This window comes from Pollicipes pollicipes, unplaced genomic scaffold (genome assembly GCF_011947565.3).
Source record: "Pollicipes pollicipes isolate AB1234 unplaced genomic scaffold, Ppol_2.1 Scaffold_3447;HRSCAF=4054_pilon_pilon_pilon, whole genome shotgun sequence".
Lineage (NCBI taxonomy): Eukaryota > Metazoa > Arthropoda > Thecostraca > Pollicipedomorpha > Pollicipedidae > Pollicipes > Pollicipes pollicipes.
Window position 1 is genome coordinate 21,156,819 of NW_023596297.1, and position 9,573 is coordinate 21,166,391.

At 47.4% G+C, this 9,573-nt stretch overlaps 2 protein-coding genes across 4 annotated transcripts; one reads left to right on the forward strand and one right to left on the reverse strand.

Moving 5' to 3' along the window:
• Positions 1 to 1,581: 1,581 nt before the first annotated feature.
• On the reverse strand, positions 1,582 to 6,800 carry mRpS25 (mitochondrial ribosomal protein S25). Of its 3 annotated transcripts, none has more exons than XM_037214763.1 (5): positions 6,774 to 6,800; positions 3,854 to 4,003; positions 3,491 to 3,597; positions 2,244 to 2,331; positions 1,582 to 1,848 (listed from the first exon to the last, which is right to left on the reverse strand). In XM_037214763.1, the coding sequence occupies exons 2-5, from the start codon at positions 3,988 to 3,990 to the stop codon at positions 1,671 to 1,673; spliced, it is 510 nt and encodes a 169-aa protein (XP_037070658.1). In that variant the 5' UTR covers positions 3,991 to 4,003; positions 6,774 to 6,800; the 3' UTR covers positions 1,582 to 1,670. The 3 variants fall into 3 exon arrangements, with proteins under 3 accessions (XP_037070658.1, XP_037070659.1, XP_037070657.1); XM_037214764.1 differs by lacking the exon at positions 6,774 to 6,800 and adding an exon at positions 6,697 to 6,715; XM_037214762.1 differs by lacking the exon at positions 6,774 to 6,800 and adding an exon at positions 6,726 to 6,759 and having other exon boundaries at positions 1,583 to 1,848.
• A 267-nt stretch (positions 6,801 to 7,067) lies between these two features.
• LOC119091692 (ribosome biogenesis protein WDR12 homolog) lies at positions 7,068 to 8,347 on the forward strand. The gene has a single exon (XM_037214519.1). It carries the CDS (start codon positions 7,069 to 7,071, stop codon positions 8,329 to 8,331), a length of 1,263 nt encoding a protein of 420 aa, XP_037070414.1. The 5' UTR covers position 7,068; the 3' UTR covers positions 8,332 to 8,347.
• The last annotated feature ends 1,226 nt before the right edge of the window (positions 8,348 to 9,573 follow it).

The window sequence follows — 9,573 nt, forward strand, 5'->3', positions numbered from 1 at the left end:
CCGCGGTGTAGAAGCGGCTATACATCATGCTGCTCAGCTTCTGCATCGACTTCGAGAAATACCCCCCATGAATGCAAGGGTAAGGCAATGGGAACAGGAAGGCATAAAACGGGACAATACGGGATAAAACCAGGCCGCATCGTGCCAATATGGCCGCGCAGGGACCAGAGACAGATACAAGCAGGACGGAACAGCACAACGGACCAGGGACCAGCCAAGGCCGGGGAAGACAGAACAAGACGCAAACAGGCCAGACAAGATCAGACCAGAGGCAGAGATGGTCAGGGAGGACAGGAAAGAGGCAGAGATGGTCAGGGAGGACAGGAAAGGACAAAACGACCGAGTCGTAGAGCGGCACAATCCATGGGGAGGTAAGGCTAGCCCTGACCAGACCAACCGGCAGGACAGTCCAGGATCTGTGCCGTCCGGAGGGGTCCTATGGTTCGTTCCGATCCGGTCCTAGCCAAGTCACAAAATCTTAACATACCCAGGTCATCACTGTCGTGCCCTCCCAAACCGGGAACCAATCCACTCCAGCTCGGTTTAACCCCTGTTTGGAGTGGTTCTGTATCCGACACGTGCTACGTAGTAGATTAAGACTGCTTCCTGAAGTTTCTGTCCTGTGCTTTCCTGCCCTGTCGAGCCAGATCCATCTTTTTGTTCAGTTCCGTCCAGTACTGTTGTTTTCTTTGGCATGAGCTTGGCTGTATCGGCCTCAGCTTGGCTGTATCGGCCTCAGCTTGGCTTCTGGTTGTTTTAGGGCCTTGGCTGTTATGACTCTCTCCGTATATATTCGTCACTCTAGCTCCTTTATCACGGCTCCCGGTAGTGTGTAGTGTGTACATCAGGCACAAAATGCGAGCGCAGTGCGCATCAGCCATGTTGAGTTTTAAGTTCCCACGCAGAGTCAACCACTTTCAACAAACCAGGACATGCTGACTACACGAAATCGAGCTATGCGTATCATCAAGAGTGAGGATGAGCAGAGTGGGCGTGAGAGTCAGATGAGGGTCACTAGAAGGTGACCACAGATCTTAATATTGAACACCGTCAATACTGTCGTTATTCTGCTGTAAAACGTCTCTCCACTAGCACCTTCTGGTATGATGAAGACCGCTAGCTCCACGAAAGGAGTTTGGACTGACAACGCCAACAACCAGGAGTTAGAGCCTTTTTCTCATTTCAGGTACATCAGTCATCCTGAACCACGTTAAAAACCCGAAATGATATGAATGGCTCGTCATTCATCGAGTTAGTCTTTACGATGCCAATAAATGAAAAGTAAACAAACTATCGCGTCCCGGCCGATACACATTTAACATTTTGCCGCACTAGATTGCCATGCCGGCTGTTAGGTTGCTTTCCAACCAATGAGCACAATGTTTGCGGCTAGAAAAACGGCTGGGAAATCGATGTGATCGAATGCTCTACTGACAAATGACCTGAAGCAAACCGATGCTCCATGTGTTCTCCATAGACGCCACGATTCTGGCAGCCAGGATTAGCACGGTATCGCAGCTGCTATTGCATACCATCTCAAACTTTCCCAATTCGTTTGGGGTCCTTGTCTTGTCTTGCAAGCAATCTGTTACGAACAAGTCACACATACGCCTTTTTCATGTATTCACATCTACACAGCACAGCACAGCAATATACTTCATAGCAAAGATTCAATCGTCCAAGTCGCCGTATTTGTACTTCCCCCGCCACTCCTTGGGCAGAGGTACGATCCCGGGACAGGGCACCTGGCCCGGCACCTCGCATATACAATGCCGTCCGCAGCCTTCGCCGAAATTCGACACGTTCTCGACTATCTGCGCCTCCTTCTGCTCCGCAGCCAAGACCGATCTGAAAACAGGCAAACGACACTAGTCACGGTGTCATCACTCTCATATAAAAGGACGGTGATGCTGGGAGCCTTCGCAATTGGGCCAGACCAGTGATGCAGTTGCAGTTGCAGTTGCAGTTGCAGTTGCAGTTGCAGTTCTATAGCCAGGTCCACACGCAGCAACGCCCTGCATCCACCCGAGGACCGCGGTATCTTGGAAACCGTATGTAATTGACGCTCGCATTTCACCCACGGATATGACATTTCTAACCCTTGTTCTATAACTACCGTGGCATCGTACATCATAGGGACGACAATACGTCCCAAACCCACGTCCATACCCATCAGAGGGTGACTTAATGAAGCTTGAAATCGCATGCCGAGGAAGTCTCTTTGCTGGGACGGGGTTACTCACGCGGATTTCCCGAGAATTTTTGTCAAGTGGGACAGTATGTCTTCTTTAGACTTCCCTTCGGCATTGACTAATACCTCTTCATCATTGTCTGCGGTGGAACAGAATCATTCAGGCTGAATAGTTCAGGGGAACACACGGTGGCACGTCAGACATCGCTACAGTCACGAACAAGAAACGCTGGTTGGTTTTGTTGAGTTACAACGTCGGTGAGTACATACATTGGTCGGTTGAGTATATGGTTTCAAACGTGGTTTCACCTTTTAACTGATAACTGATAACTGTGTGGAAAATGCAATGCAAAAATGCGAACTCTACCAAATATACAAAATCCTTATTTTTATGCAGCAACGGTGGTTCCACGCTCCGACTGTGCAGGCGACAACCAGGAGCAACTCATCATGAAATTCGCAGCGGACCAAAACACAAAATTTGCCCTTAACATGAAGCTAACTTGTGGTGTATAGTCCCATTTTGCGGCTGCTCTGAGGATTTTGACTTTGTGTTTTCCATTCACGGCAATGCCATTCACAGCAACCACGCCCCATTCAACGAAAAACAGGCAACATTATGCCAGCACGGCTCCTTGGGACCAAAATTTGTCCTAGATTTTTTTTCTTCTGTTCCACATCTGGTCCTGGTCCTAACCGATATCATCGACGAGTTGTCTCACAAATTCATCGTACGTAAATTGTTCTGCGCTCTCATGTAAAAGTACCCTAAAATACATAGTTTTCTAGGGGAGAGAAAAAATTGCGGCAAGTTACAGTTAAGTATTTCGACACATAATATGGAAATCTCGTACACGATTCTGTATCTCTTAGAACTAACATGTGTTTTGAACATCAAAATAAAAGCAGCTAATTTGTGATTCAACATTTCGAAGGGCACATTTTAAGCGAAATGAGGGCATACATCAACACCAACCAAGCTTTGAATTGACAAATTCATGCGTGCACAATGTCTCGAAACCCGCACAGTGCTATTTCTAAAAAATCCATGTACTATTTCTGACACGCACAGCCATCACGTACACTACTTCCATAAACAAAACCCTTCGAATTTCAGATACAATACTGCATTACAAGATTACAAATCTGATTGCATAACTTGCAGCATCTACCACAGGAAACATATGGTGCATGACACATACGCCCATAGGCTCAGAGCACCTACAGAAATATATTTGGTTTGGTTGCAATGTCCCGCGAACGGGACAGAACATTCAAGGCAGCAGGTTTACAACTTACCGAGAAAGAGGCGGATGAATGTGGAAGGCATCACGTTCTTCATTGCAACCAGTTGCAAACTTGGGTTTTTGTACTGAATTTGTGGTGTGTACCAATGCAGAAACTCTCTGAGGATACCGCAAGAAAAATCTACACCATCATATAATTAGTCATTGACACTGCACATCATGTCCAGAAACTAATACAGATAAGGACATTGCAATCATTCACCTTCAAAGCAATTGGCCCAAGGCATATCCTGACAAGGTTTTTAGTACAACCACACCACCATCAGCTTTGACATGAGATGTGACAAAATGCTACTCAAAACAGCTCAACATATGCAGCCATTGATAAGAGGTATTTCATGTCTAAAGTACTTACTCTACTCCTTTGTGCGACTTCTCACGTTGGTTGTAATGAACAAGCATTACCCGCACACGCTCCTTGAACACCAAAGGACCTTTTTCCAAGTACTGCAAGGTGTGTCGAATGGGATCTGTTCCCAAGCGAAATGGCATCTTGAAACTTCACCTGGAATCAAACAAATTGTAGGTAACCAAAACTAGCATGTTGGCTACCCATTCCTTTGTTCCATCACATTCAACAACACTGTAAGGTGCCAATCCAGAGACCACATGGGAACTGTGCAAAAAAATCATGATGCATTCAATGACTAGGGCAATCACATGATAAACTATTAGAGCCATACTTTTCATATTTTGATACAAATTTGTCCTATAAGCATGATGTGGTAAATCAGGCTGTAAGATCTTAGTCACTATCAGAATGATAGGGGCTGAGTCACAGGTTTATGTATTTTTACTAGATTATTTGGTATAACTTTAGGGTGGAGTAAATGTAACATTTGAGGTATTGGAATTTGGATTTGGTGCAGTTTGCCTTCATCCTGAGTATAATAGAGGGTTCCAGCAAACCAGTTCATTTTGTTTGATGTATCTGATGAACTCTATCAGCATGATTGTGGCTTAGTTTGGTACAAGTCAGACAGGACAGCTCAACCAACATGAGGCAGACATGAGGTTTCAACTCACAAAAGTCCTGCTTGTGTCACTTGGGAGCGACAATCAATGTTATTTGGCATATAACATGCTCTTGTGTCACCACCAGCCATGTTATATCAGGTGACAAGATAATACAGTCAAATGTTAATAAGTTTAAAACTTATTTCTTGAGTAAAGAATAAAACATTAGGCAGTTGATTCGGTCATGGTACACATAGATACCTAATGTTAAGAAAGAGCATTGCACATCAATCGTCGTTTTAGAAGCGGAACATATCATAAATAATCATAAAACAGGTCATCTAAACTCTTACCTTGGAACGTAAATAACTACGATAGCGAACATCCGAGCGCGCAAATGCACAGCAACCGCGACCCCGGCGCCATTGCTACGCATGGTCACAACATACTGCGGTCAAGAACCATAAAAATGTAGGGGGCCAAGATGACGAGAATCCAATGAAATAGTTGTCTTGGGTTTCCAAGCAGTCTTCCATACTGTTTGTAGATTGGTCGACATGGGGGGCAAATATGATGTTTTGGGTGGGGAATGAAAAGCAAAATGAGAACATGGCAGCTATACAAAACTTCTTAATATGGTATATGCCAGGCGAGGCGAGGCGAGGCGAGGCTAGGCTAGGCGAGGCGAGGCCAGGCGAGGCCAGGCGAGGCGAGGCGGGCGAGGCGAGGCGAGGCGAGGCGAGGCGAGGCGAGGCGAGGCGAGGCGAGGCGAGGCGAGGCGAGGCGAGGCGAGGCGAGAGGCGAGGCGAGAGGCGAGGCGAGGCGAGAGGCGGCGAGGCGAGGCGAGGCGAGGCGAGGCGAGGCGAGAGGCGAGGCGAGAGGCGAGGCGAGGCGAGAGGCGGCGAGGCGAGGCGAGGCGAGGCGAGGCGAGGCGAGGCGAGGCGGAGGCGAGGCGAGGCGAGGCGAGGCGAGGCGAGGCGAGGCCGAGGCCGAGGCGAGGCGAGGCGAGGCGAGGCGAGGCGAGGGGCGAGGCGAGGGGCGAGGCGAGGGGCGAGGCGAGGCGAGGCTCGAGGCGAGGCTCGAGGCGAGGCGAGGCTAGGCTAGGCTAGGCTAGGCTAGGCTAGGCTAGGCTATGCTACACTAGGCCAGGCTAGGCTAGGCTAGGCTAGGCTAGGCTAGGCTAGGCTAGGCTAGGCTAGGCTAGGCTAGGCTAGGCTAGGCCAGGCTAGGCCAGGCTAGGCTAGGCTAGGCTAGGCTAGGCTAGGCTAGGCTAGGCTAGGTTAGGTTAGGTTAGGTTAGGTTAGGTTAGGTTAGGTTGGGTTAGGTCAGGTTAAGTTAGGCTAGTTTAGGCTATCTTCTGGTCTATTCTGGCCTGTTTGTTTCATAAACTTACCTACACATGAAACAAAATATATTTCATTGCATTATTATTGGTACTTTGGTCCCACACATTTTTTAGGGATCTTGGCATGCAGTAATGTTGTGACCACACAATGATAATGCAGCAATGGTGCTGAGGGGCCGAGGTTGTGGAGTGTGTACAGCGCTCAGGTGCTCGCTATCATAGTTATTAAAATTTGAAGGTAGGAACATGAATCTACCTGTTTTATCATTATTTACAACATATTCTGCCATAAACACAACAAATGATGTACAATGCTTATTTTAAGCCTTAGGTACCAAGGTATACCTACACTGTTGTTGCCAAAGATATGTTTCTATTTAAGTGAAAAGCAGCTGCACAGAAACCTGACCAAGCATGACTGTCTACATACACACATGCACAAGATGTCCACCCACACATGGCATCTGCTTGATGGAGCATAATGCTACTTCTGTGCAAAACCTGCATAACAACATTTTGACAGTGGTTCAAAGGATCTCAAAAAATGGTACACTGTGGCCATAGCTGATTGCAGTTCTTTGCTTAAAAAATTAAAACATGCCCCATTTCCACTCCCAAAAAATGACTTCTACCATCAGACAAGCACTTCAGTACAACTGATAGTGTTCAACTGCTAGTATGAAACCGATAATACAAGAAATGTCACGATTACCCAGGTTTCCACGGGAACGTCCGCTGCAACGTAACGCAGCATTGCCCCATTGTCAAGGAGTGGCGGCTGTGCATGATGGTGCAATACGTGGGGTAAAATCTGAACAATATCGCTGACAGGTGCAAATCATAACCATGAATGATATCATTCCGGCAAACGATATTAAGACACTTCATTCCGTTACTCAAATATCCAAATGCGTCCCCATCCTACCGGCAGCGGCACGCAACCCAGAACAACGCCGAACCAAAACGAACGTACTTGACGACCGTGATCACCTTAGATGCTCACGTTTGGCAATTGTGCGCATTATTTGAAACATTTTGCTAGTGCTTTTAGGGTTCCGTTCATAATAGCATAACGAAATTAGTCTCTTTCTCGTATGGGTACACAATTTCGCATAAGATTGATAATATCAGTGATCGAAAACTATAACTGAATTCTTAACTATATTTATATGAGGTAAAACGCCATCAAAAGAAAAAGCCAAGAACCGCAAGCAGAAATGATAGCCAGAAACGAACATCACTAAACATGTAATCATTGTGGCGGCAGCATGGCGAGCGGTAATGAAGACAGCGGTGCTCCTCACATCCAAACGAAATTCATCACAAAACAGGAGAAGTATGCAGTACCGGATGCACCGTTCTCTGTACCGATTACTGTCGGGCATCGGGAGTTGAACAGCTTGATCAACAACCTGCGAAGTGAAGCGGATGAATCGTCACTGGAAGTGGAGTTCGACTTCCTCATTCATGGAGAATTCTTGCGCCAGTCGGTCAGCGAGTTTCTCAGCGAGAGAGGCATATCTGCTGAGACAGTGGTTGATATTGAATATGTCGAAAAGTCTTCCCCTCCGGAACCTGAAGATAGCCTCATGCATGATGACTGGGTGTCAGCTGTCCAGGCATCCCCATCTCTCATCCTGTCTGGCTGTTATGACTCTACACTTCATCTATGGACCACCGCTGGAGAACACAAGCTGACCATACCAGGTCACACAGAGCCAGTGAAGGATGTCTGCTGGATCAGCCATGAAAATGACCTTTCAACATTTGCTAGCTGCAGCATGGATCAGTCTGCTCTGCTTTGGAAGTACAGCCATGCTGGGAACAGCATCCAGTGTGTGACTGTTTTCCAAGGACACTCCAAGAGTGTAGACTGTGTGGCTGGACAGGATCCAGGTGTTCTCTTAGCTACTGGCTCATGGGACTCAAACATCCATGTCTGGAACACAGCTTCTGTGGGGGAAGAGTCCCAAGAGCAACAGGTCAAGAAGAAAAGAAAAACTATTGGAAAAGCCCCAGTCTGTACCCCTGCCCTGACGCTTTCTGACCACAAGCAAGGGGTGTCATCACTCTCATGGTTATCTCCATCAGAGCTGGCATCAGCATCATGGGATCATACAATCAAGATTTGGGATGTAGAGCTTGGAGGCATGAAGAGCCAGTTGGCAGGTAACAAAGCATTTTTCAGCATATCGGTTTCAAAGGTGCACCATACCCTGCTGGCTGCATCAGCAGATCATTATGTCAAGTTGTATGACCCAAGGTCAAGTGAAGGTAGCATAGTGAAAAACATGTACTCCTCCCACAAGGGCTGGGTGACAGATGTCTGCTGGAGCACTACAAGGGAGCATGAGTTTGTTTCTTCAGGTCAAGACATGATGGTGAAGCACTGGGATGCCAGGGGAACAAAGGCACCACTGTATGACCTGCAGGGTCACACAGACAAGGTCCTGTGCTGTGACTGGTCAAGCCCTGAAAGGATTGTTAGTGGTGGTGCAGATAATGCTGTGAAGGTGTTCTCCATTCACTAATACATGGAATCAAGGAGACATGTTTTTATGCTGTGTTGATGTACATTAGTAAAGACTGGGCATGAACATGCAACTAAATTACCAACATGTCTGAATGTAAGGGCAAGTTCTCAATTCTGTACCATCCAGCTCTTTCTGTATATCACCCTGCTGGGATAGCCACCAGTTCAACTACGTCCACAGCCATACCCAGTCTGGTCCACGTGCTTCAGCATGCTCCATCCCTGTCCTGTAATGGGTGTAGTATTGCTGGTGACATCCTATTGTCCAATATCCTGTTTTGACTGGTCTTTCCTTGCCTCACCCTGCTGTGTTCTGTCCTGTTCTGCTGTTCTGTTATGTTATATTCTGCCTTAGTCTGTTGTTTCTGTTATTTTGTCCTATCCTGCTGTTCTGTCCAGTTTTGCTAATCTGTCCTGTTCTGTTCTGTCCTGTTCTGCTGTTTTGCCCTAATCTGCTGTTTTGCCCTGTTCTGCTGTTTTGTCCTGTTACTGTTTTGCCCTGATCTGTTTTGTCCTGTTCTGCTGTTCTGCTGTCCTATTGTGCCATGATCTGCTGTTCTGCTCTGTCCTGTTCTGCTCTTCTGTGCTGTTTTGCTGTTCTGCTCCATCCCGACCCTATCTTGTATTGTTCTGTTTTGCCTGTTGTCACACATCTTGGTTACCTCCTTTTATCAATGCCCAGACATGTCTGCTGCGGTTCGGTCCTGTCCAGTACCTAGGTGGTGTGATGGCTGCATTGCAGTGCAGTCTATTTCTGTACCTGTCTTGTTCACGTTATTTTTCCCTGCTCAGTCAACTCTGGTTCAGTTTACATCTGATTTTCTCTATGTTCGGGTGAGATCCGGTCCGATCCGCTACGATCTGGTATGGGACGGTTCGGCACGGTGTGTTGCGTGTGGTGCAGCGTTGTCTGACCCTGTCCATGCTGACTCGACTGACGTCAGGGCCCGTATGCCCGTATTCCGTTCTCTCGTCACCTTTAATGATTGGGGCGTGCGTCTGACAGTCTATGAGGGGTGTCATAAGGAATGTATTAGGGGTGTAGGAGGGACTCGAACCCCGGGCGGGTCCATATGGAATGCATTAGGCATATAGGCAGGAATCGAACTCGGGCGAGTCCAGAGCCGGGCGCTGCCCACTACATCACCGCCGTTCCTTCTATTCTTAGCTGTCTGTGTGCATGTTTTGTCCGGTCCTGCCTGACCCGTCTTTCTGTAATTCACACCGATATTTTGTCCCG